This window comes from Zeugodacus cucurbitae, chromosome 2, assembly GCF_028554725.1.
Source record: "Zeugodacus cucurbitae isolate PBARC_wt_2022May chromosome 2, idZeuCucr1.2, whole genome shotgun sequence".
Taxonomy (NCBI): Eukaryota; Metazoa; Arthropoda; class Insecta; order Diptera; family Tephritidae; genus Zeugodacus; species Zeugodacus cucurbitae.
The window spans coordinates 63,233,128-63,258,368 of record NC_071667.1 but is presented as its reverse complement, the minus strand read 5'-3'; the positions used below and the strand labels follow the sequence as shown (position 1 = coordinate 63,258,368).

The window sequence follows — 25,241 nt, the reverse complement described above, 5'->3', positions numbered from 1 at the left end:
GCAGCTTCTTGAAGGGAAAATAACATCTGCAAAATTTCAAAAGGATATCTTAAAAACTGAAGGACTAGTTCGTATATAAACAGACAGACGGACATGGCTAAAGCGATTAAGTTCAACACACTGATCATTTATATATATACTTTGTAGGGCCTCCGACGCTTCCTTCTGGGTGTTACAAACTTCGTGACAAACTTAATATACCCTGTTCAGGGTATAAACAATTAAACATTATTTGTTTCGTTTCATTTCCGTTTATATATTTCAATTCATTGTTTCACAAGTTTAATATTTTATTTAAAGTTCTTGTATAAAAAAGGAAAGCAAATGTGTATTCTTGTTTTATAATATGTTAATAGGAAAACAAAAAGAAAAAAATAAGTCTCACCAAAACGGGAAAGTATTTTAAATTAATTAAAATAAACGCACAAGTTTCTTTTAAATGTTTCAATTGTTAGTTCAATATATGTTTGTTGCTTGTTTCGCAAACATTTTTATTTGTTTTTTTTTAGTTTTTCATTTCATTAAAAATGTATGCGGCGGCTCATACTGCAAGAGCAAATTAAATAACCGCGTTTCAAATTGGAACAGGACATTTGGAAATTGCGTTGAGAAATAATTCCTGTCGATTACGTGTTCACTTCTTTATATATATCTAAATATATATATTTATATATATTTTTTTTTTTTCCCTTATTTTTTGGTTTTATGTATTTTTACTTGTTTTTTTCGTTTTTGTTTTTATTTTTATTTTCATTTTTTATATATTTGCTAGTTATCTTCGTAAATTCAGTTTACAAATAAGTTAAAAAGTGCGCGCGAGCTAATAATTGTTAAGAGTATTTTTTATCTACGCATTACAAGAAATTAAACAAATTAATATGTTACAATTGAAATTCAACCGGCGTGGTTGGTTAAAATATCAAACGAATGCTTTGCTCAGAACTTGGCTATCATAATACCCCGCATTGGAAAAAATAAAAAAAATCTTTACTTGATTTATTTGAAATATGTAAAAACAAAAAACTAGTCTGACATTCGAAAAATTAAGAAACGTGCGTAGTTGCTGAATATATTACTGAATGGGAAAGGCAAATATATGTATGTATGTGTGGGGGCGGGTGTTGACGGAGGAGTAAATGAATGTTAAACAATTTTCTCTCGTTGAACGCACGATTCCAAATGTCCCAACCAAAAGTACAGCCGTTTCAAAACAGCCCGTAGCTCATACTATACGGTGGTAGTATCGACGGACTCGATGCGAGCAGCGCCAGCATCACCGCCTGCAGCAGCGTCACCATTGGCAGCAGCACCGCTACCACCTTCACCCTTCTTCTCATCAAACTTGAGCAACTCCACATTGACCGCAACGGTTTTCGTCTGTTGTGGTTGCGCAGCATCTCCTTCAGCGCCACTGGCATTACCAGTACCAGCACCACCACCTGTGGTCACTGTCAATGACAAGTCATTCAACGACTTAAGCACCTTCTCGATTTCGTCCTCAGTGCTTGGTGTGCCATTGCGGTTGCCAAAATGCAAGTAGCACTTGCCAAATTGACCTATTAAAGGATGTTAAGTGTTAATTTACACCGAAAACCACGTAAAAAACTCAGCACGTGCGAAAGTATATATAAATAATTAATTATATTTACCTTTCCATGAGATATAGAGTGGGTTACATTCACGTTTACGTAACTCGGACTTCAAATCCTTTACGCGCACATCTCGCGTAATATTCGAAAGTTTGATGCAAAAATCGCGGGCAAGTCGATTCTTACGCACACGCTGTTGTCGTTGTTGCTGTTGCTGCTTACGATCACCGCCGGCACCCTTGCGCTCCTGGCTTTTACCTTCAACGCCTGATTGATCACCTTCAGACTACAAGAAAAAGAAAAAATAAACAAGTAATATAAATGACTCTATATATATAGCGGAGTTTCATAAACTATTCACCTTTGTTGGACGACGTCTTCGGTTGGGGAAACGGCGGACTCTGCGAGGATTACGCTTTTGTTGGTCTTGCTATTGAGGAAAAATTAAATGAAATTGTGAAAATAAAAATATTTCTTATGCAGAGTAGCAGCTGGTTGTCTTGTACTTACGCCCTGTTGTTCTGTGTCGGTTTGAGAAATAGCGCGACGTTGATTACGACGTCCGAAACGCCGACGTACCGGTCCACGACGACGACTGCGTGCATTCTGATTTTGTTCAATATCGGTATCCTCTTCTTTCAGCACAATCACTTTACCAGCCTTCTCTTCGCTTTCCTTAAGCACCTGCAGTACAGGTACAATCTTAAGGCGACGTTCCGAAAGTAGTTCCCAGAATACGCCAGCTGGGCGTGGCAACCGTTTGCTGACATGTATAACCTCTGTGGGTGTTACAATCAAATCAACAGGAGTATCGTACTTTTGGAATAGCTCCTTTGGCAGGGAATCAACAACCTATAAACAAAGTTCGTAATACATATGTTATAAGCATCGAAAATGTTCTAGACTATGTATTATTATTGCATTGATGCAAATGCACCGAGCACTTCCACGCATAGCTTATCAATTAAGTGGCGACTACTACTACTAGAGCGATGAACTTGAGGTCACTAATGACTAAATATTTATATTTGTCTAGTTCTATTTAGAGATACGCGTTCAATAGGAGATACACGAATATATAAATATATATATATTATTATTTTCTGTGTACACATACCTGCAAATCATGTACCATCGTAGCGATTACTGTGTCGGGCGTAATTGAACCGATTTCGGTAAGCAAGCCAATATCCTGATCGGCGAAACCGTTACCGCGTCCAATACGGTAACCATCACGCGATACTACCACCGAACCAATGACTACCATATCCAATTTAACTTTGTTCTCCAAAGCTATACAAGAAACAAGAAGTTTTATTGTAAATATGGACCATGTAGAATTGTAGACCATCGAATTGATTATTAAACTATTTAAATAAGACATTAAATAAGAATTTATGAACATACTTATTTCGGTGCGATGTTGCTGCACATCTTGTACATTGAGAATATCCTTCTTCTGGTCATCTGTGGCGTCAGCAGGCACGTCTACTTTTAAATATATAGCTTTTGAGTCACGCGTTCCAGGTAAATACAATGTTTTTCCCGCAAGCAGAGTTTGCAATTTTACCGAATGCAAGGCGCGATCGATGTTGACCTTGATGTTTTCTATATAGATAATAAAAGTTATTGAAATAAATTTAACAACTATAAGCACTTTCAAGTGTTACTTACGCGCTTTTTTGAATTCTTCAGTTTCTGAGAGTAGTTTGGCAGCTTTGTCGCTATCCACAAAACCGGGTATGCGATTGAAAATGGCATTGAAACCTACGCCGCACTTGTTATCTTGAATTTTCTTCCAGGTTTGTACACGTAGTGAACGTTTAGTTGGCTCAGCGGGTACATGAGCTAAAAAATATTAATAAAATTAGATTTTTCACAGCACATTCAATAAAAGCTACAATAGAATGGGCGAGTCATTACAATATTTATTATAATAAATAACATTTCAAAGAATTTCAATGCTAGGCATATTTAACGAATATAAAATTAACTATGACATAGCAATGTTTGACGTGACAAACAATGAGTCTGTTCGCATCTTCTTGCCCCACCTTCATTCTCATCAACACACACACGTAATACAACCAAAATTGTATATAAATTTATTAAAGGAAACTAGCGAATAGTGAATTATTAATAATCGTGCCTAGAGTAAAAATTATGTCATAAACCAGTTTTGCATAAATGTTGCTTGTAGCAAAAGTAGTTGCCGTTTAAAATAAAAATATATAAAAATATTGGTCACTTTTTGTAAACTCTATACAAAACAAAAAGATTGCGAATAAGAAATTATTGCTTATATGTACCCGCCCAAGAAAAAGTATTTCATCAAACATTCCTTGCAATTCTAACAAATCAACGAAAATAGATCAAAAAAGGAAAATTAATAAATATGTATGTAATTTTCAAATGAGACCATATACACTGCTTTAGCAATATATGCGTATGTGTGCGCGGGCTCATTTCTATTTGGAATTGTTAATGACAGCTAACGAAAAAGAAAATGAAAAAACGGCAAACGGCGTTGTTGGCATTCATTAACGATGAGCAAATCATACGAATCATCAGCCATCCATACTAAGTGCTATACAAATTATGGCTGACCATATACCAGCTGTACAGTACAAAGTGGTTCTATTGGAAGGAAAGTTAATCGTTCTTACCCACACTGTTTAAACCTCTTGGAATAGTATTCTTAAGCAATTGGGAACGTACAAATGTTTAATCATAGGAATAAAAACATTGACAACTTAAAAAAAAAAAGATGACCACTACCAAATTACGGTATTTGTTTAATTGAAGCATTTACATACATATGTACAATCTTGTATACGTACATAGGTAGCGTTAAGAAACCGTAACTAAATAACTAGAGAGATGGACAGCAAAAATGATGGCATACCCACAAAGCTTTCTAACACTACTCGCCCCCTAGAAAACTCAGGCAGTCAAATATGATTCATAAAGAATGGTGTGTGTGTATATTGACAGAAATCGCAATGTTAAGTAGTTTAATTCGTTTGTTTTTGCTCATTGTGAAACTCGGCGATCGCGTGAAAGATATGGACAGCGATGATGATATACGAAAAGGTGCTACAAAGAATATGAAAATAGGAGTTTACTCTTCTTTTACATAGAAAAGAAAGCACTTGAACAAATTTCGAAAGTATCACGAAAAAGAAGTAATGCAGAAATGTTGATATTTAAAAACACTACAATTTCGCGCTTAAAAGTGTTTGGTATATAGAAAAACATGGGAACATTTACACAAAGTACTGCGTGAATACTATGTGAAATTCAATGTTTTTCTGACATTTGAAGATTTTTAAACAACTTTCAACGAAGTATACATTGCTATAATTGTGTCAATGCAATTGAAATTTACAAATATACATTTTCTATACTGAATGCTGTTATCTCCAGCTGTTCTTAATGAAAATTGAAAAACTAAACTGATTTAATCAGCTCATCCAAAATAGATTGCAACTAACCGCGTAAAATTTGTTGCGACAGATGGAAAGGCATTCAATAAACCGAATAGCCAATAAGATTTAAAATAATGATTATTCCCAATAAAACATTGTATACGTTATCGAATTATACATTAAAAATGTTCATATTTTTCCCTACGATATAAAATAACAAAAAAAAAAACACCATATTCAATTACTTACTTGTAGAAGACACTTCCTGAGTAGCGTTTGAACCATTTTCTGCATTGTTGGCTGCATCTGCAGCAGTAGCGGTATTGTTTTGGTTCTCCATTTTTAGCGGTTTCGCGAAGATCACACCCTTTATTTTTCTTCACTAGTGACACTATAGAGCGCGTAATTCACTCAATAATTTTCTTTTGCTATAATTTGACAATTTTCTGCTGGGCTGCTATCGAACCAAAAAACCACGTTTTTTCGCCTCTTTCCTATCGTACGTAGCGGCACTCGTCCCGTTCGATACTATTTTGTTGTTGTGCTCTTCCCACCAGCGGTACTAGACGCACTGTACTCGTACCTGTACGAGTCTTCTACCTACGTCCCTTTTACGCTGCTATACTCCAGAGGAAGCTAGTTGCTGCTATGTTTTTTCTTGTTTCAATTTTTTTTTTCTAATTCCAACTTCAACGAAGGTGACAAAATTCAACTTTTTAGACAATTTAAATTCGCCAAAATGTTATGAACGCGAAAATTGTTAGCACAAAAATCTCGTCGTGCGACTTTTTGGCTGCTTACTTTCTTCTTTTCAACGAGAGAAAATTTGTTTTTTGGGGGGGGTTGACAGAGATATCACGTCAGCTGCAGAAATAGAATTTCTTGTCTGTGCGATGCAGAGCTGGAACGAAACTGTGACGATTTTCACCAATTTTTTTTCCAAATACCAAATCGCAGAGTTCTCGATAGAATCTCCCCTCACTAATATGGTAAAATCAACACAAGTGTGAATGCGAAAACAAGATAACCATGAAATCACAGGCTTCTTAATGACATGTGTTAGAAAGAAAGCGCTGGAAGTATAGACAAGTGTAGCCAATTCAACATATTTCTTAGCACAGGGTAAATCAAAAGTCAATAAAGTAAAATGGTGAAATAAAATTATCATCCTTTTATTGCTTATGGTTTTATACTAATTTGAAATTGTTTACATTTTTTTTATTTGTAATTTTCAAATTTAAGTCATAAAAGTTATTCAATTTCAGTTGTTCATATGTATCAAGTAAGTAACTATAACCACTTCTATTTGTTTTCCCTTCTCAATCTAAATATATACATGCAAAGCTTAGTCAACTCCGCCCTACTATTATCTATTTATTTATACAAATACGTTTCAATAAATAAAAAATGCAGCCTAAATTGTAATTGGAAAGTCTTATTTTCTATATTATTACAGACTATCACTGTTATGATCGTTAACTCAGCCACTTTCAATACATAAAGATGTATGTACGCTATTCTCCTAACACCATAATTAAGCACAAGCAGGAAATCGATAGTGTTTAAATCACAGGAAATTTAAGGTAAGGAATTGTAGCATTCAAAGTAGCTACACCTCATCGTATGGCCTGAGCCATATGTAATGGTGTAACCATGAGAGTCAGTTCGGCATCTTTTAAATTAGCGCCTCGTAAATTTGCCTCTTGCAAATCACTACCAGACAAGTTGCAACGTTCCAAATCTGCTCCGGCGAGTACTGCAGACCGTAAATTACAGTTCTTCATGTTGGCATCTTTTAAATTAGCAACTCTCAAATTTATTCCAGCCATATTACTACTTTCCAAGCAAGCACCTTTTAAATTTACCCCCTCTAGGTTAGTGCGCACACCGGTGGGATCCTCAAAATTACAACCACGCAAGTTGGCACCCTCCATATTGGCACACAAACCCTTAACTGAAACTAATTGCGAGCATTCCAGGTTCGCATATGCCAAGTCGGTGCGTTCCAAGCAGCAATATGTCAAATTGGCATGAGATAAATTACACCTTTGCATGCAAGCATACTGTAAATAATATATATCTTAATACAAACATTTGTGTAAAATTTGTTTTATATTTTATCACCTTAAAATTTATGTTGCGAAAATCGAGTTTACGCAAGTCAGCACCAGCTAGATTTACACCTTGAAAACGCAACTCACTGGCATGAGGTGTCTGAATTAAAGCTTTGATAACGTCACGACGTGTGAGTGGAATGTCGTCTATGGATCTATTAATTTGCAAAAGTTGTGGCTCTAATTGATTAATAAGCGAGTATATGCCGAAGAATCTGGCTTCCTCCAAAACACCCTCAAGACTCACGTTAGCGTCCACAATAAGTTGGCCATGCCGCAAGTAGTTGATTATTGGTTCAAAGTAGTGGGGGCTGCGATCAATAAGATATGCACCTTGTTCATCTTGTTCACTAGGTAACATTCCATCCTGTGAGAACATACGTGCCAACATACTATCCGGTTCTTTGCTAACTAATGTGCATAATGTTGTTACATACACCTTCCCTCCCACATTCAGTTTTATCCATTTTGACGAATTGAAATGTTTCGTGCTTTCAATATCTACATCAGATGAAACTAGTTTAGCATTTTTCGATTGTTCGGACTTCACTGGAGAGTGTGTACTTGTTCCAGATACATAACTATTGTTTGTGGCTCGCTCCATTTTCACCTATAGGAAATAAAAATAAACTAAAATATACGATCAAATAAAACTCATATTATGATAATTTATTTACCTTCAGGTTTTGACATTTGCTTTGTTTTCTTTTGTATGGACTTTTTCGATGTTTCGATATACGTGCTAAGCACGTATAATGGTGCGATTAGTCAAAACTATACTTATGGCCTAGCTGAACTTAACTTATGGATATATCTATTTCATTTTACATATTGAGCTATTATGTCATTTTCAAATTGCACTTAAATATAGTTTTTATAAATAAAAATTATAAAAAACTAATTTAAAGTAAAGTTTTGTTAAAATTTTCCGTATTTCTTTGTGATGATATCGAAGTTAGTAATATACGTGAATACGCTGAACGTAATGGCTTAACTATTGCAACCTACTCCTATGAGCAATTGCACCTTAAGAATTTACGATATCACTTCGCAACGTCAATGAAATTGTGTGAAATTGAACATATGTGTTTTAAAACCTAATTTGTGTTCATTATTTTGAAATTTAATTAAAAAATGCCATCAAGCGGTGATCAAAATATCGATGAAGCGGGTAAGCCAATAAAAAAAAATTTAATATAAAAAATATATTACAATTTCGCTTAATATTTGTTTGTATAAAGCGGACGTACGCAACTATTTCCTCAAACTGCTGGAGCAGGATAGAGACCTCTCGTCGGGCATAGCCGCTATTAAAACGCTGCTAATGATTCTCGAGAAAAAACAATGTAAGTACTCCAAAATATTCCTTTAATATTTAACTGAGACCATAAATGTTTTTTCCAGTTGACACCATTCACATTCTACACACCACAATGCGGGATGCAGTGGCAGCTATGCGCAACACAGACTTGTCAATAGCAGCTGTGGTGTCTGGAGGTGAACTATTTTGTCGATTCATCACACTAAGTTTGGATGATAAACACATGGAAGAATGTAGACAAATTATGTTGCACCGTGGCAAGATCTTTCTAACGAAGCTCCTAAACTCACGTAATGTTATCGCCCAACAAGCCAAGAAATTTATCACCGATGGCTGTCGTGTGCTGACCCATTCACGTTCACGTGTTGTGCTAAAGACACTCATAAGTGCCGCAAAACATAAAGAATTTCACGTCTATGTGACACAAGGTGGACCTGACAATTCGGGGTGGGTAAAATTTATTATTTAAAACAAACTTATTAATGCAATATATTAAATTTCAGAGCTCAAATGGTCTCGGAATTGGAGAAAGCTGGAATAAGTAGCACTTTAATTTTGGATTCGGCAACAGGATATGTCATGGAGTCGGTAGATTTTGTAATGGTCGGTGCAGAGGCTGTGGTTGAAAGCGGCGGCATAATAAATCGAATCGGTACTTTTACAATGGGCTTGTGCGCGCGTGAAATGAAGAAGCCTTTCTACGTTTTAGCCGAGAGTTTCAAATTCACACGGCTGTATCCATTAAACCAGCGCGACTTACCCGACGAGTATAAAGTAAAAACCACACATATAAAATTAAAGAATCAAACCTTAACTTTAATTGTTGTTTATCTATTATTTTTCAGTATTCCCGTAAGCATTTAGTAGACGTATCTAAAGTGCATCCTCAAGTGGATTACACACCACCTGCTTATATCACATTGTTGTTTACTGACCTGGGCATTCTTACTCCATCGGCTGTTAGTGACGAATTGATTAAACTTTACATGTAATTATAGCAATTTTTATTAAATAAATATAAAGAGTTAAACAATAATTATCGCTGCAAGATTACATTGTGCACGAATTTTGATTATTTAGATTTTATTAGTTATAATAATTGCGCCTTTTAAACAACATAAATATAAAACATTTTAATTTGTTAAATATATTATCTAATAATATACTTAGTAGGATAATAGTTAAAGGTATGTATTATTTTTGCAGTTAATGAAATGTAATATTGAAATATAGTATATTTATTGTATAAACAAAAACTAACTCAAGCCTAAGGAACGTCTCCAGCGATTAGCAGTGCTGTTATTATCTTGCTGATTGTGCTCGCGTTCAACTGCCTGTTCAAATCCCATATACACATTTGCATTCTCATCTTCATCACTCGAGCCTTCACTTATATAATCGTCTGAATCATCATCGTCGTCATCATCATCATCATAATCATCATCAAGATCATCCAAATCAGCAGCCGCCTAAAAATGCATTTGAAAATATCACATATTTCAAAATTTTTAATTCGCGTACAACCTGCCCGGTTTGTATATTAATTTCGATTTGCAAACGTATATCCATAATGAGAAAGACTGTTGTCACTAGCATCGGTATAGTTATTCGACTTTTCCAAGCCAAGTCGGTTAGAAAAAGAAATACTTCGCCGAATGGTGTATTCATTTTTATTCACTTTTTAATACTATTTTGTCTCTTCTTTGTCCTCGTCATGCAATTCTTGCTGCTGGTCGGAGGTCTTTTGCGTTTGATCCGGTTGTAACTGATCGTATTTGACAATATGTACCAGTTCACCAACAGACAAAGCTTGCACCGGTTGAAGATGTCTATAGAATTCAATATTGTTCAAAGGTTGATCTAAAGCTAACACTTCATTGTTGTTGTCTGCATCACCACTATTCAGTAGTTGGCGAAGACAGTCGTTACGTTTCTCCGATAAAGCTTCTACTAAATTAGCTCCTTTTTTGATTTTCTGCAATTTTCTCTCTGTAATAAACACAAACAAAAAAGAAACAAATTATAAAAATTCCAAATTCGTTTCAAAGTTTTACGTTAAAGATACCGCTGCCTTTTTATTATTGTTTTAACATACCGAGACCACGTAAGTAATTGTCAGAATCGGGCAAAGGTTCAAGACAATTTGCAGAGCTATTAATCCCGTCAATGTTAGTTGAAGTCGAGGGTTTGTCACTAATGCTTTTTTCTGGGGGTGCGAAGTTATCTTCAAATTCCAATGGAGCCTCTTCCTCCTCTTGCTGCTTATGTACACCGTTTTCCGTTGTACCGTTCTCAACCGAATTATTCTGTTGGCCTGAGTTTTGAACTAGCCAAGGATCTGTCATTTTCTTGCCAAAACAACTTAATTGACACAAAAGATTACAACAAAACTAAATAAGCAGTTGTGGATTTGGCATTTTAATTTCACTTATATTTTATTCCTAACACCTGATCATAAACAATTGGAAAATTGTTGTACAAATTCGCTACAAAGAAATTTGCAATTTCTTCTTCTTTTTTGAAGGACACTCACGGTACTTGTGAATAGCTGGTATGTAAAGAATTTCCTGAACCACTACATAAAACTGGTCTTGCATTAATAAAATAAGAACATTCATATATATTTATGATAGAATATCTATTTTTATTTTGTATTTACCATAATAGCTATAAACTAAATTAATGAGTATTATTTAACAATTTCAATCAATTCCACAATAATTGTGAACGATACAGGAAGAACGAAGAAGCAAACGAAGCGTGCCGTTCCGCCAAAACTTTTGTTAAAAAGCTTCTCTAATTCTAGCTCAAATTGAATTTTTTATGTTAAAGCAATAAAAATGGTTACAACCACAGAAACTATCACCATGGACACTCAAGGGAATACCGCTCTGCTACCAGATCTAAAGTTGCGTCCGATAAATTGCGAATTGAATCCACTCACCCGTTCTGATGGTTCCGCTTTATTCACACAAGGTTTGTGTGCCTTGTACTTTTAATACATTACATTGTTCAATTAAATTATTGTTAATTAATAAAGGAGGCACCTGTGTACTTACTTCCATGCTTGGTCCTGTTGAAGTAAGATCCCAGAACCTTAACATAGAAAAGGCGCATGTTGAATGTATTTACCGGCCCAAAGCAGGCATACCGACGATTGAAGATAGATTGAGGGAAAACGTTATACGCGATACTTGCGAGTCAGCTTTATTAACTGTACTTCATCCACGTACAACTATTTCTATCCAAATACAGGAATTGGATGATCGATGTGGTGTAAGTAAAATGACCAATAGTTTCATATATCATTACATATATTCATTTCTAGTTAGAAGCTTGTGCAATAAATGGTGCCTGCTTGGCGTTGCTAATTGGTGGTGTGCCCATGAAATTCAATATCGCTGCGATACATTGCATTGTAGATAAAGATGACAAGGTAATACTCGATCCTGACCATTGTGAGGCAATCGGGAAACGAGCGAGCTTTATATTCGTTTTTGATAGTTTGGAAAAGAACTTAGTGACAGTACACACGAGTGGTCGCTTTCGTATGGCTCAATTTAATGACGCAGAATGCATGAGTCGTGCAGCTAGTCAAATAATATTTAATTTTTACCGGCGTATTATTTCAAATTTCCATAATAAATCATTGCTGACAGCTGATAGTAAAGCACGTAATACAGAAGCGGAGCCAATAGTCAAATCAGAGCAAATGGATTTTTAGAATTACTACAAAACAAATTAAAAAAGGTAAATTTAAAACTATTTAACAGTTTGCAACTTTATTGATATTAATAGCTCTTTGAATAAAACTGCGCAATTGAGCTAATAGAGAGTGGTGTGCCCTTAAGCACCTGAGAATTAGAATCTGTAATCTTAGCCACAACAAAATCTCCCATCGATATTTCTCTATTGATCTCTTTGTCGTCGGTAAGCATCACGTTAGGTACAATGACTTTAATGTTAGCGTCATTGCGTCCGAACCAGCATTGGTCTGATCTTTTGCTTTTCCCCTCGATAAGTATCAGCTCTTCACGACCTACGAAAAACTTGTGTAATTCGGTGGCTTCTTGTCGGAACACCTGAACCATTTGTTGCAATCGTTCTGTTTTAACGGTAGCTGGGACGTCATCTTTGTAGCGTCGATGTGCAGTCGTTCGTTCACGCATACTGTAGGCGAATAGAAAAGCTACATTATAACGGACCAGTTTCATAAGTGTTAATGTATCTTTGAATTCGTCCTCAGTCTCTCCACAAAACCCGCATATAAAGTCGCTGGATAGTCCAACATTTGGCAGAATTGTACGAATGGTATCCACTAGCTTTAGATACGCATCTCTTGTGTATCCGCGTCGCATACGGTCCAATACGGCGTCGTTGCCCGACTGTGCAGGTAGATGTAAATTTTTGCAAACATTCGGATAGTCACGTATGACCCGTAACACGTCTTCGGAGAAGTCTTTGGGGTGTGGGGATGTGAAACGTATGCGCATTTCCGGCGCTGTTTCAGCCACTTGGCGGAGTAACTCATCAAAGCGCATTCCTCCAATCTTTGGCTTATATACTGTGCTGAAACCTGGCGCCATTTTGCTATTAGCAATTTCTTGTTTATTATCAGCATTTGTGATAATATCACGGTAGCTATTGACATTTTGGCCCAGCAAAGTGACTTCCTTAACGCCACTATCACGCAGTGCTTGTACTTCTTGTACTATTGAATCTATTGGTCGTGAACGTTCGCGGCCACGTGTAAACGGAACAATACAGTAAGAACACATATTGTCACAGCCGCGCATTATCGAAACGAAGGCTGTAGGTGATTCGGCATTTAAACGCACTGGCATTACATCGGCATATGTCTCGTCCAGAGAGAGTAGCACGTTAATAGCAGATTGTTGATAATGTCGCGATACCGCGAGTAACCGTGGAAGATCTTTGTAACTATCCGGTCCCGCAATTACATCAACACATCTCTCACGTTCAAGTAAACGCTCCTTAAGACGTTCAGCCATGCATCCTAAAACAGTAATCTGCAAGGGTCCAAGACGTGGTGAACGTCGTTCCTTCATTGCATGCAAGTGTTTTAGTCGGTTCCAGATTTTTTGTTCTGCACCATCACGAATGGCGCAGGTAACCACTATAATGACATCAGCCTGTTGCGCCTCCTGACAACGCTGGTATCCGTTTTGCTGCAGAACGGCCCATACGACTTCGGTGTCATTGGTGTTCATTTGACAACCGTAAACTTCAAAAAACACTTTACGCCCCTGACCGCTATAGTCTTCTGGCATTAAATATGGTACTTGAAATTCCTCGTCTCTCTCATCGTTGGTATGTGTGGGTACTCGCTTGACATTGAAAAATTCCTGTAGACCTGGACCTGCCGATACCTTTGCTAGAAATGTCTTCCGTGTATTTAGAGTTTTGATGGCGTTGGCTGCTTCTGTACTCAGTTTTCGACATAATGTATTCTGTTGTATTAATCTTGGATTACGTAGTAGACTGATTGTTTGTAACGCTTTGCTGTGGCGGCTGATCCACTGTGCTTTCATTTTTAATTTAATTTAATTTTGAATTTAGTTTATAGCCAATTGGGGAAAAACGTAACATGGTAGGTGTCCAGCTGATTTGTGTGCGGCACAGCTGTTTCGGATGTAAACAACTTTGTTCTTGTTCACATTGACACCATGTATCGTTGTATTACAGGGTGTTCAAAATTAATCAGAAAATTTTGAGTTACTTTTATTTGAAAATTATTTTTTCTCAATTTTAAGTTTTTCGGGAATTTAGTCTACTTTAAAATAGTTATAGAGTGATTTTGCTTTCAATACAGGTGTAATTGCCCGGGAAGTGTTGACAAGCATAACTCCTCCATCATGTCAAATCCAAAGAAAACGAGATTGGCGGCGGTGGGTCCGACAATTTCTTCTTCCCAAATTGCATTGCCTCGTTTTAGATATAACCCTTTTAATACGCCGTTTACAGAAACAAAAACTTTGTCAAGTCGAATATTTTTCAAATGCAGTCTCGGTTCCAAACGCAGTCTAAATAAAACTACGAATCCGATTTGACAAAAGCCGTGAATTTACTAAAACTCCTATCAAACTGGTCGGTCTTCCAAGTTCTGATTGGACTTCTGCACAATCTGACTAGACTTGTTGCAGGGTTGCCGAATTCAGGTTGGGTGGGGTTACTATGATTTATGCGAATCGGTTTCTTTTCTTAGATTTACCAACTCTAAACTTACACAATGAATGTCTTAATTGTTCTTCGGCATAAATATGAACCCAAATACAATAATCCATCTAATCGCAATGCTTATAAAGGCTTATCACCTATAATATCCGTTTAAGACATATTGCACCGATTGTTACTAGTCCTGTAATACTTTACGGATTCGTAATAAAATTTTAACAGCTTATACAGATTCGCACTTGTTAGAAAGAGCATTAGGGGTTTACTCATAGGTTAGGTTAAGTTATGAGGCAGATCTCTGCGCATACAGAAGATCTCGCTTGGACAGCTGTTCTTTGTGGTACCAAAAAAACTCCTAAATGACCAGAAAGGCCTCACGGTTTGCTAATGGCAATTCACAACGTTCAAGGTGTTTTAGCCTTAGTCTGGCGAATGCTGGAAATTGGAGGAGGAAATGCTCAGATAATTCCACCTCGCCTTCCTCCAAACAACGTTGGTAACTAGCATCTGGCAGGATCCCTAGTCTCACCGGATGTGTACCTATTGGACCTAAGATAGCGCTGAGATGAATCTTGCTAAGAAAAAGCAGTTAGAAGGAGCTTTTACTTTCCATTGCGGGACAAAGGGATTTCAGGTGCTGGTTGTTGTCCAGCGCTTGTCTGTGTGTCAAGCGCACGAGCGAAACTGGACCATGGACTGCCAACCAGCTCCTACTTCGATGTCAATGTTGTTAGGGTGCCCTCTCTTGTAAGCTTGTCCGATTTACAGTTTTCAGCGATTTCGCTATGATCCACACAAGTTGGTTAGCAAAGTAGCCTGAAACTATTGATTAGAAACTAGCCTAGACAGTACTGTCATCGACTCCAAATTTTTCTCATAATACCCTTCTAAAAACATGCGCAATCTCCAGTTCTTGGATCACAATCAAAGAACACTTTCAAAATTTGAAAAGAAGCTTTGTATATATAGAAAGTAGCATATGACAAATTATAACTTGTATATAAAGAACATATATGTACATACGATGTACATATTTACGGTATATGCTAGAATTTTTGTACTTACATATATAATCCTAAAGGATTGCTGTTGCCTTTTTCTCAAGGCGCACATAAATATGAAAGCAATTATCACACACCAAAGCATTCAATGCACATCGGTTAAGGAAAAACCAGTAAACCACACCCGCAAACAATATAATTCCAGTGATCCCTCGCTTTGTGCGTGGAAAAGTATCAAATTTCTTGCACAACTTTTTGGGTGTCACACGAAACTTTGTGCGACTGTATCGGCATCCGAGCGTACCGTTTTGTATTGTTGGTCTGCTGGTTGAATGCTTGTGTGGGTTGTAATTTCATTGTGTTTTTGCGTTGAGCCTTGAAAGGAAAAGTCCCGGATCTTGGGAATGTTTCGGTTAAATTTGGGAAAATCCGTAACGAACGTACACATTTTCGGGGCATGCGTTGACAAAGCGCAGGATGTTATTAAAAAGCGATACACAAAGGCAATGCGGAACTGTATGTGTATGGATATGTTATTTGCTTATTTAACTTACACACATGTCCTCACACGTCCTTACAAAGCTTGATTTGTGGTATGGAATATTTATGTGCTTTCGTATGTGCATATGTGCATGTTCGTCTGTGTAGATCCGAAACATTTAATGTTTCCTGTTTTTGGTCGTCTAATGTTGGTTTTGTTGTAGCTCGTTTTTTATTCCGCAAAAGTTTGTATAAATAATTTCAAAATCAATTACAAACTATATTTTTTTCCAACATTAATTTTTTTTTTTTTTTTTCATTAACTCAGCTACTGGATTGATAATTAGTATAATAATAAATTACGGATAACACCTAAAAGGTATTTGTTTGTAATACCTAAAACTTATCGAGATAAATAAACGCATAAACATGGCTTTCTGAGAAATTCGGTTTTCAGATGGATCGGACCATTGACGCTTAGAAAATACCATTACGTAGAAAACTATAAAGTGCTATAACTAAGCTATAAATTAATTAAATTACCGTTACCGTTCGGTACATAGGATCATAGTAGGGTGGTACATTTTCCCAAAATTTCGAAAACTACTTGAGCTATATAAATCAACCTTACTGGAGACATTTTCATTTGATGCTTGGTTATACAGTATTAGAATGAGTGCATTCGGACTATAATTTGACCAGACCATAGACACCGAATATAACAACCTCAGTGTTAATGCTGACATAAATCTTAATGAAATGCATTATGTGTTCTCGTTTAGAAAATATATAAAATCGAGTCAATACTTATACAAGCTTCCATATATCTGGTATAAGAATTGTCAGATATTCCAACGGTCTTTATACCGTAAATATCGACTAGTAAGTAAGCTATCTCATCAAAATTAAGTGTACGAATAATCTTGCATATACTGTAATGGGTGCCAAAGATGGATGAAATCGCTCCACCAATTACCCCATATACTACTTGTAAAGATTTTCGTAATTCTGGTTGATTTTATGCCGAATATATATGACATTTTCTAGAATATATATTAGGTTGGCAAATATCTCACTTCCGCTTTATTCAATGCTTTATAATAAGTGTTACAGTGATCGGATTTAGTTCAAATATGCACCGTTATGTTTGATTATCTGCTTCCATTTAGACGGCAACTTCATAATACCTCCTTGTAGAAGCCCCCTTCCATTATTTGCGAAGGTCTCGGACAGCCACTTTTCACAAGCCTCTAGTTTTACTTTACACCACCAAGGGCGTTCGCCATGGACAGGAACAGGTGGTAATCACTTGGTGCTATGTCCGGGCTATGTGGTGGATGCGATAAAACCTCCCATCCGAGCTGCCGCAGCTTCTGACGAGTCATCAACGAAGTGTGTGGTCTGGCGTTGTCCTGGTGGAACACTCACCCTTTCTGTTGACCAATTCTGGACGCTTCTAGTCGATTGCCTGCTTCAAGTGGTCCAGTTGTTCGTAGTAGATGGTAGAATTAAACGTCTGGCCATATGTGAGCAGATAATAGTGGATGATTCCCTTCCGATTCCACCAAACACACAATAAAACCTTCATGGCCATCAATCCCGGCTTGGCCACTGTTTGAGACCGGCCTTCGACCACGACCGTTTTCACTTGATATTTTCGTATGTGTTTCATTTCTCGTTGCCAGTCACTATCCGCTTCAAAAATGGGCCGAGTTCGTTTCGTTTCAGCAGCATATCGCAGGCGTTGATTCGGTCCATAAGGTTTTTTTGTGTCAAATCATGCGGCACCCACACATCAAGCTTTTTTGTGTATCCAGCCTTCTACAGATGGTTTAAAATGGTTTGGTGAATAACTCCCATGTTACGAGATGCCACATGCCGGTCTAACTCGATGTTTTCACGATTTGATCGGTATTCGTCGTCACAGGTTTTCCGCCGCTTATCCATGGTGTCGTTTTCACCCGCTTTGAATCGTCGATACCATTCCTCCGCAGTTCGAAGATATAGACATCCCCCAAAACACCGCGAAATTCAAAAGGCGGAAGGGAGATATTTGCCAACATAATACATTCCTCTAGCCCCGACAAAAACCCCACAATATGATGAAATCGGTTCAGACCTTGGTCTATTCCTACTAACCGTAGTATAATGGTTTTTGTGCTTCGCATATATGGATCTAAAAAACTGGGTATTCAATTGTTAACCTATAAGTATACTTCCTTTTAAAACCTTCTAAGACTTGTCGCTTCTTCATTTGCTGAAATTATGAAATATAACATTATAGTAATCACTTGCGGTCAGCCGGGTTCTCGCAAGTAGATTGATACTTATGAAAATCTCTATACGGTAAATAGTTCTTGTTCAACAAGCTCATGCTCATTTTGACAAAGACATGCTACTGACACAAGGCTTAAGCATGGCATATTAACAACTTTAGGCTTTGAAAAAAAAAAATACAATAATTATGCAGAGCTGAGAGCTAAGAGATAGACACATTGTGTGCGAAAAGTCGGTAGACTAACAATGCGGTTATGATGACAAAATTGACAAGTCCATTTCAGTTTATGCTGCGTTTAGCCAGCTGCTTAACTGCACTCTTATACATACATATGTATATACAAATAAAACAGTTTATTGTTCCATAATGTTTACAATGATAGTCCATGTTGTGGTCATATTACAATTACGACAAAGTTCAGGTGCTGACAATTTTGTAATATAATTTTGGTCTAATAAATCGTTGCAAAACCAAAAAGCAAACGATGTGACTGCGTAGGTACTTGTTTAAGCTCACATTGCTAATTTTGCAAGTCAGTAGCTCGTGAAAATGTGAGCTCAACATGTTTGCAGTAGCAACATGCATGGCATAACTTGAGGCGTTGTGGCTAATGTTAAGCCTGTTTAATGTAACGAATGTTGTTGTTTGAGCATGAGTACTTAGTTGCTAAGCTACTGCAGCCAAATGTTGTGTTTTTGTGGTTTGAAGATGTGCAGAGCATATATTTATGCAAAAGTTGGTATTATTCTTCGATTCATATTCCGTTGATTCGAACGCTAAGTACGCTTTTACGATTTGCTAACAGAGTCAAGTCATTCAGAGGCTTGAATTTGGCGCACTCTTTTGTGGATTGGTATTGGATATGGGTAAAATCGTATAAATGCCACGCCCATAAAATGCCCTTATTTTAATAAAATTTATTATAAGAGTTTTCTAACTTCAAATCGTGAGCAAAAATAAATTTATATGTAAATATGTAGTCTTTTATACTTTATTCATCAGTTACTTTCAATCCCCTCCATGCATTTCAATTTGTTATGTTTATTAAAAGCGGCACAAACTAACCAACGGGAAGGAAGCATCCAATTTAACGCTTAAGATGCTCTTAGATTTTTATGATTTTTATGGTCATATATACTACATAAATGGATTATGTCCACTTATGCGAGCGACCACAAATGTCGCAATTTCATATTCGCATTTGTAATAAGGCAGGCAGGTACAAGGAGTTAGGGCAAGGCAACATGCGGATAAATGAAAATATAAACATTTGGACAATGTAATAAAATACTAAATAAAATAGTTGCGACAGACAATACGCAGGCATATTAGATAAAAAGGCAATTATAATTTGCTACGGTGACATCAACGGTCAAGCGTATGCAGTGGACCAGTGACACACACGCACACACACACACACACATATATGGGAATATATTTGTACGAGAAAGACGGTGAAAAAGAGAATAGATGGAGATTATAGCACTCAGAATTGCTAAAGAGGGCGTGTACAACATTTAGTTATAAATATGTATGTATGCATGTATGAGTATATGCCATAAATGCTTACGGTTTAGAGTTCCGTGGCTAATCTGTGGCAATAACGATAAATATAAAATGTTAATAATATCCCTATGTGATATTCGTATCATGTAAATTACCATTTTTATAAGCATAAATATGCGGTACATACAATATCTGGGGTATGTACATACATGTACATACATATATGTTCCGTAAAGATATAGGTGATGCTAAAATTTCGTCCATGAAAAGTTAGCGAAGTGAATTTTGTTGAATTTCTATATCGTTAAACAATGTTTTCTACAAATTTCGCAAACAATTTAAACTCTATGTTAATATTAAGTAGTATTTGAGCATTTGAAGAAAATTTTGGTTCATTTATCTGAAAAAAAGTGGTTTGAATAATACAAGTATATGTTGGACTAGAAGTATTTTTACATTTGTATCAGTCGCTGAGCCGAGTGGGTACTGCGGTGTAGAATGGAAAGCTTAAACATTTTTGGGCAATCAATTGGCATAATTATCGAATCTCAAGCTACCATTCTGGAAATTCATCGACTATAGCATAACGCTCATTAAAAGTTGTGTTATAAAAATGAAGCTTCATCGAGTTCACTTTTTCTCTGCTATTAAGTTAGTTCCCAACGCAGTTCCAACAAGGATTCTACTCGGAAGCGAACTAACGTGACGAAATTTCTCAGACCCAAAAATCAGCTCCAATTGGAATTATTTGTAAATATAATCTATTTGGAGAGTTAACAAATTTTATGACCTAACAACTTGACCTAGCCAGCGTACCCGCTGTCTTTTTATTCGCTGAACTATGACAATGTCGTCGTATAAATCGTACAGCTCATCGTTCCATTGTCTTCGGTATTCGCCGTTGCCAATATTCAGAGGACCATAAATCTTCCGCAAAACTATTCTCTCAAAACACCCAAGAGTCGTCTCATCGGATGTTGTCATCGTCCACACTTCTGCACCGTAAAGTAGGACGGGAATGATGAGGGACTTGTAGAGTTTTGTTTTTGTTCTCGAGAGAGGATTTTACTTTTCAATTGCCTACTCTTTATCAAGTCTGGAAAAAGCATAACTGTTGCTTCCGATGATATCGATATCATCGACGTACACAAGCAGCTGTACACACTTATAGAAGATTGTACCTTCCCTATTTAGCTTTGCAGCTCGTATTATTATACTCTCGCAACAAAAGTTGCTAAGAGAGTATTATAGTCAAAATCCGAATGTCTGTTCGTCCGTCCGTGCAACGGATAACTTGAGTAAAAATTGAGATATCTTGATGAAACTTGGAACACATGTTCTTTGGGACCGTGAGAGGGTTGCAAATGGGCAAAATCGAACCACTGCCACGCCCACAAAATGGCGAAAACCGAAAACACATAAAGTGTCATAACTAGGCCATAAATAAATTTATAAAAGTAAAATTTGGAACAAAGGATCGCACTAGGAAGGACATATTTGGATGTAATTTTTTTTGGGGAAGTTTGCTTGGCCCCGCCCCCAAATCGGTTATTTGTATATTTCTCGCAAACCAATAAAGCTATATAAGCTAGTTGAAATCGGATAATAACCACGCCCACCTCCCATTCAAAGGTTAGGTTGAAAATTACTAAAAGTGGGTTAACTCACGAACGAAAAACGTCAGAAACACTACATTTTACAGAAGAAATTGCAGAAGGATGCTGCACTCACATTTTTTTACAAAATGGAAAATGGGTGTGGCATCGCCCACTAATGGGTCAAAAACCATATCTCAGGAACTACTCGATCGATTCGAATGTAATGCGGTATATAATATTTTCTTGACACCCTGATGACACGTGTGGAAAATGGATGAAATCGGTTCACAACAACGACAACTTCCCATGTAACTCAATTTTGAACTCCATCTTATTCCTTCTCTTTATAATATATACATAAGGAACTAATGTAGATAGCGAAATAAAATTTTACACAAATACTGTGTATGATCTGTGGAATCACTTATGAAAAAATTGTCGAAATCGGACTATAACTTTTCAAGGCCCCGAATATCGAATGTGAAGAATTCAGTGCCCCATGTTGCTCAACGTCATTTTACATATCCGTATTAGTTTTGATACCAAATTCAGACATCGTGGCATAGATGGTGAATAACTGATCCATGGTGGATTTTGCGGGTCTAAAGTCACAATCAGTTCGTTGACGGTGGGCTTTAGTCTGTCACCCAATACCCTTGACAGGACCTTATATGCGATATTGAGGGGACTTATATCACGGTAATTGTCGCAGAATGTGGGATCTCCATTTTTATGGATTGGGCAGACCACTGAGATTTCAATCCTTGGGCATGTTTTCTTCTGACTATATTCTAAAAAGAAGCTTATGAATACACCTTATGAGTTCTTCGTCGCCGTCTTCGGGCCGGTAATTCATCGGCCCCGCGGCTTTAATGCTCTTAAAGCGGGTAATTGCTATTTGAATTTCTTCATGGTCGGGTAATGGAATATCTATTCCATCATCATTGATTGTGGGATCGGGTTCGCCATCTCCTGGTGTTGTACTTTCACTGTCATTCACCAGGTCAGAGAAGTGTTGCCTCCATGATTCCAGTATGCTCTGGACATACGTTACCAAACTACCTCCTCGGTCCCTACATGATAATATTAAATGTTAATTACATATCAATATATAATTAGCTCATAAACAAAAACTTTTCAAAATATTTTGTCAAAATGATTTTTCAAAAATAAATAAAAATAAAGGAAAATAAGAAATTTTTCAGAATTTATTTTTTCAAAAATGCCAAAGCAATGTACCGCTTTGGTTTGTTACACGATTCGGAGATACATATAATTTATCGACTTCTGTGTTTTGTGGAGAAAATACGTGTTTTTGTATTATTTTGCAATAATAAATCTTACTTTCTCCATTTCATAAATGTGAATGTTTATTGTTTACAATTTTTTGAAATATCGAATGTCTATGAAACAAATACTAGTATTTGGGTTTACTTCAAATCTATGTGTGTCAATGTACGTAGTAAACACAATACCTTAATACTTTTATCATGGTATTGTTACTACATGTGTGTCTCGGGTATAAGGTAATTGAGGTTTGAAAAACTCCAGAACTCACATCAGGAAGCTTCACTCTCTAAATTGCTTTTGCAGTTAGAATTCTCCTAGCTGTCATGGTTATTTCTGCATACATAATATTAACGTTCGGCTGGGATTTCACTCTCTATTTTGCTAATTTAGAAATATTTACTAGAATCCTCTTAGGTCTGTTTAAGAATGCCAAAGCAAATATAGCCCCTAAGTAGAGGACTTTCTCTAATTGGGTGTTTCTATTTAATAAAAAAGAATATGGTCGGAAGAAAGCATGCCTGACGATTGGAATCTCAGTGTGCTCTGCCCAATCCATAAAAAGGGAGATCCCACAATCTGCGCCAATTACCGTGGGATCAGCCTCCTAAATATCGCATACAAGGTTCTATCGAGCGTACTGTGTGAAAGACTAAAGCCCACCGTCAACAAACTGATTGGACCTTATCAGTGTGGCTTTAGACCTGGAAAATCGACAACTGACCAGATATTCACCATGCGCCAAATTTTGGAGAAGACCCGTGAAAAGAGGATCGACACACACCACCTTTTTGTCGATTTTAAAGCTGCTTTCGACAGCACGAAAAGGAGCAGCCATTACGCCGCGATGTCTGAATTTGGTATCCCCGCAAAACTAATACGGCTGTGTAAATTGACGTTGAGCAACACCAAAAGCTCCGTCATGATTGGGAAAGACCTCTCCGAGCCGTTCGATACCAAACGAGGTTTCAGACAAGGTGACTCACAATCGTGCGACTTCTTTAACCTGATGCTGGAAAAAATTATAAGAGCTGCATAGCTAAACCGAGAAGGTACAATCTTCTACAACAGTGTACAGCTCCTGGCGTACGCCGATGATATTGATATCATCGGAAGCAACAACCGCGCCGTTTGTTCTGCTTTTTCCCGCTTGGATAAGGAGGCGAAGCGAATAGGTCTGGAGGTGAATGAGGACAAGACGAAATATCTCCTGTCATCAAGCAAACAGTCGGCGCATTCGCGTCTTAGCTCCCAAGTCACTGTTGACAGTCATAACTTCGAGGTCGTAGATAATTTCGTATACCTGGGAACCAGCATCAACAACACGAACAATGTCAGCCTCGAAATCCAGCGCAGAATAACTCTTGCCAACAGGTGTTACTTTGGACTGAGTAAGCAATTGAACAGTAAAGTCCTCTCTCGACGAACCAAAATCAAGCTCAACAAGTCGCTTATCATTCCCGTCCTGCTTTACGGTGCAGAAGCTTGGACGATGTCAACATCAGATGAGACGACACTAGGAGTTTTCGAGAGGAAAATTTTGCGCAAGATTTATGGTCCTCAGAACATTGGCAACGGCGAATACCGCAGACGATGGAACGATGAGCTGTACGAGTTATACGACGACATTGACATAGTTCAGCGAATAAAAAGACAGCGGCGACGCTGGCTAGGTCAGGTTGTCCGAATGGACGAAAACACTCCAGCCCTGAAAGTGTTCGATGCAGTACCCGCCGGAGGAAGCCGAGGAAGGGGAAGGCCTCCACTCCGTTGGAGGGACCAGGTGGAGAGCGACCTGGTTACACTTGGGATCTCCAACTGGCGCCGAACTGCGAAGGAGAGAGAGAGGTGGCGCACTATCGTCGATTCGGCTATAACCGGCTAAACGGTTGCAACGCCAATCACATACATATTTAATAAAAAATATGTTGGTTATTGTAAAAATCAAATATTGCAGAATTATGTTCACTGTAATTTTTCTAATTTCAATTGTATTTTAATTTTTTATCTTTAAATTTTTATTGTTTTATAAAACTAAACCAAATTAAAACACTGTGTATTACAGCTCTCCCGTCCTTACTATAAGCAGAATTACATAATTATGATTGGTTTTATTGGTGCCAAAGGACGTTATTAACAGTTGAAACCGGAAAGACAGTAAAATCAAGCCTGAGCTGCCACTAAAAGACGCAGTTACCTTCTACAAGCGAACAAGTTCACACATATAAACACACTCGCATGAGTACTTTTTAAACGAACGCTTGAGAAAAAAATATTATATGAGATACACCGGTACACAGGAAAGAATCGACAATTATTGTGGTCAATAGAGAATGTGTGGCGTAAATTGCCGACGCAGTGCAGACCAGCATGGCGTACCCATGAAACTCAATAAACCATAAAAGCGTACGAGTTGTGCTGTTAAAGGTAAGTGTAGCGATGAG

General features: G+C 37.2%; 6 protein-coding genes across 10 annotated transcripts; 2 read left to right on the top strand and 4 right to left on the bottom strand.

Moving 5' to 3' along the window:
- Positions 1 to 429: 429 nt before the first annotated feature.
- LOC105213902 (methenyltetrahydrofolate synthase domain-containing protein) lies at positions 430 to 5,499 on the bottom strand. The gene is made up of 8 exons (XM_011187009.3): positions 5,267 to 5,499; positions 3,264 to 3,437; positions 2,997 to 3,197; positions 2,707 to 2,882; positions 2,100 to 2,441; positions 1,951 to 2,019; positions 1,650 to 1,875; positions 430 to 1,556 (listed from the first exon to the last, which is right to left on the bottom strand). Exons 1-8 carry the CDS (start codon positions 5,355 to 5,357, stop codon positions 1,228 to 1,230), a joined length of 1,608 nt encoding a protein of 535 aa, XP_011185311.1. The 5' UTR covers positions 5,358 to 5,499; the 3' UTR covers positions 430 to 1,227.
- Positions 5,277 to 7,940, bottom strand: LOC105213901 (BTB/POZ domain-containing protein KCTD9). Of its 2 annotated transcripts, XM_011187008.3 has the most exons (3): positions 7,809 to 7,940; positions 7,142 to 7,741; positions 5,277 to 7,080 (listed from the first exon to the last, which is right to left on the bottom strand). In XM_011187008.3, the coding sequence occupies exons 2-3, from the start codon at positions 7,733 to 7,735 to the stop codon at positions 6,634 to 6,636; spliced, it is 1,041 nt and encodes a 346-aa protein (XP_011185310.1). In that variant the 5' UTR covers positions 7,736 to 7,741; positions 7,809 to 7,940; the 3' UTR covers positions 5,277 to 6,633. The 2 variants fall into 2 exon arrangements, with proteins under 2 accessions (XP_011185310.1, XP_028897265.1); XM_029041432.2 differs by lacking the exon at positions 7,809 to 7,940 and having other exon boundaries at positions 7,142 to 7,800.
- A 200-nt stretch (positions 7,941 to 8,140) lies between these two features.
- LOC105213898 (translation initiation factor eIF-2B subunit alpha) lies at positions 8,141 to 9,488 on the top strand. Its single transcript, XM_011187002.3, has 5 exons — positions 8,141 to 8,302; positions 8,373 to 8,477; positions 8,536 to 8,899; positions 8,956 to 9,226; positions 9,298 to 9,488. The coding sequence occupies exons 1-5, from the start codon at positions 8,266 to 8,268 to the stop codon at positions 9,442 to 9,444; spliced, it is 924 nt and encodes a 307-aa protein (XP_011185304.1). The 5' UTR covers positions 8,141 to 8,265; the 3' UTR covers positions 9,445 to 9,488.
- Positions 9,489 to 9,502: 14 nt separating this feature from the next.
- On the bottom strand, positions 9,503 to 10,961 carry LOC105213900 (uncharacterized). Of its 3 annotated transcripts, XR_008470139.1 has the most exons (3): positions 10,548 to 10,961; positions 9,977 to 10,441; positions 9,625 to 9,921 (listed from the first exon to the last, which is right to left on the bottom strand). XR_008470139.1 is itself a non-coding variant. In XM_054226208.1 (2 exons), exons 1-2 carry the CDS (start codon positions 10,118 to 10,120, stop codon positions 9,709 to 9,711), a joined length of 360 nt encoding a protein of 119 aa, XP_054082183.1. In that variant the 5' UTR covers positions 10,121 to 10,348; the 3' UTR covers positions 9,503 to 9,708. The 3 variants fall into 3 exon arrangements, 2 of the variants coding, with proteins under 2 accessions (XP_054082183.1, XP_054082184.1); XM_054226208.1 differs by lacking the exon at positions 10,548 to 10,961 and having other exon boundaries at positions 9,503 to 9,921; positions 9,974 to 10,348; XM_054226209.1 differs by lacking the exon at positions 10,548 to 10,961 and having other exon boundaries at positions 9,503 to 9,921; positions 9,977 to 10,348.
- A 221-nt stretch (positions 10,962 to 11,182) lies between these two features.
- On the top strand, positions 11,183 to 25,019 carry LOC105213895 (exosome complex component RRP46). 2 transcript variants are annotated; one of them, XM_054226206.1, is made up of 4 exons: positions 11,183 to 11,428; positions 11,493 to 11,728; positions 11,781 to 12,202; positions 24,863 to 25,019. In XM_054226206.1, the coding sequence occupies exons 1-3, from the start codon at positions 11,293 to 11,295 to the stop codon at positions 12,174 to 12,176; spliced, it is 768 nt and encodes a 255-aa protein (XP_054082181.1). In that variant the 5' UTR covers positions 11,183 to 11,292; the 3' UTR covers positions 12,177 to 12,202; positions 24,863 to 25,019. The 2 variants fall into 2 exon arrangements, with proteins under 2 accessions (XP_054082181.1, XP_011185302.1); XM_011187000.3 differs by lacking the exon at positions 24,863 to 25,019 and having other exon boundaries at positions 11,781 to 12,217.
- On the bottom strand, positions 12,216 to 14,111 carry LOC105213897 (CDK5RAP1-like protein). The gene has a single exon (XM_011187001.3). The coding sequence runs from the start codon at positions 14,002 to 14,004 to the stop codon at positions 12,244 to 12,246; it is 1,761 nt and encodes a 586-aa protein (XP_011185303.2). The 5' UTR covers positions 14,005 to 14,111; the 3' UTR covers positions 12,216 to 12,243.
- Positions 25,020 to 25,241: the final 222 nt, after the last annotated feature.

What these genes read in the sequence shown, in the direction of transcription:
- LOC105213901 (XM_011187008.3), bottom strand. Translation starts at nt 7,735, where the DNA reads ATGGAGCGAGCCACAAACAATAGTTATGTATCTGGAACAAGTACACAC. An exon ending in TTCGCAACATAAATTTTAAG is followed by an intron (nt 7,081 to 7,141) that starts GTGATAAAATAT and finishes TATTATTTACAG; the next exon opens with TATGCTTGCATGCAAAGGTG.
- LOC105213897 (XM_011187001.3), bottom strand. Translation starts at nt 14,004, where the DNA reads ATGAAAGCACAGTGGATCAGCCGCCACAGCAAAGCGTTACAAACAATC.
- LOC105213902 (XM_011187009.3), bottom strand. Translation starts at nt 5,357, where the DNA reads ATGGAGAACCAAAACAATACCGCTACTGCTGCAGATGCAGCCAACAAT. An exon ending in TGAAGAATTCAAAAAAGCGC is followed by an intron (nt 3,198 to 3,263) that starts GTAAGTAACACT and finishes TTATCTATATAG; the next exon opens with AAAACATCAAGGTCAACATC. An exon ending in ACTCTATATCTCATGGAAAG is followed by an intron (nt 1,557 to 1,649) that starts GTAAATATAATT and finishes ATCCTTTAATAG; the next exon opens with GTCAATTTGGCAAGTGCTAC.
- LOC105213895 (XM_054226206.1), top strand. Translation starts at nt 11,293, where the DNA reads ATGGTTACAACCACAGAAACTATCACCATGGACACTCAAGGGAATACC. An exon ending in TTCCGCTTTATTCACACAAG is followed by an intron (nt 11,429 to 11,492) that starts GTTTGTGTGCCT and finishes TAATTAATAAAG; the next exon opens with GAGGCACCTGTGTACTTACT. An exon ending in AATTGGATGATCGATGTGGT is followed by an intron (nt 11,729 to 11,780) that starts GTAAGTAAAATG and finishes ATTCATTTCTAG; the next exon opens with TTAGAAGCTTGTGCAATAAA.
- LOC105213898 (XM_011187002.3), top strand. Translation starts at nt 8,266, where the DNA reads ATGCCATCAAGCGGTGATCAAAATATCGATGAAGCGG. An exon ending in TCAAAATATCGATGAAGCGG is followed by an intron (nt 8,303 to 8,372) that starts GTAAGCCAATAA and finishes GTTTGTATAAAG; the next exon opens with CGGACGTACGCAACTATTTC. An exon ending in ACTTACCCGACGAGTATAAA is followed by an intron (nt 9,227 to 9,297) that starts GTAAAAACCACA and finishes ATTATTTTTCAG; the next exon opens with TATTCCCGTAAGCATTTAGT.
- LOC105213900 (XM_054226208.1), bottom strand. Translation starts at nt 10,120, where the DNA reads ATGAATACACCATTCGGCGAAGTATTTCTTTTTCTAACCGACTTGGCT. An exon ending in ATATACAAACCGGGCAGGTT is followed by an intron (nt 9,922 to 9,973) that starts GTACGCGAATTA and finishes ATGCATTTTTAG; the next exon opens with GCGGCTGCTGATTTGGATGA.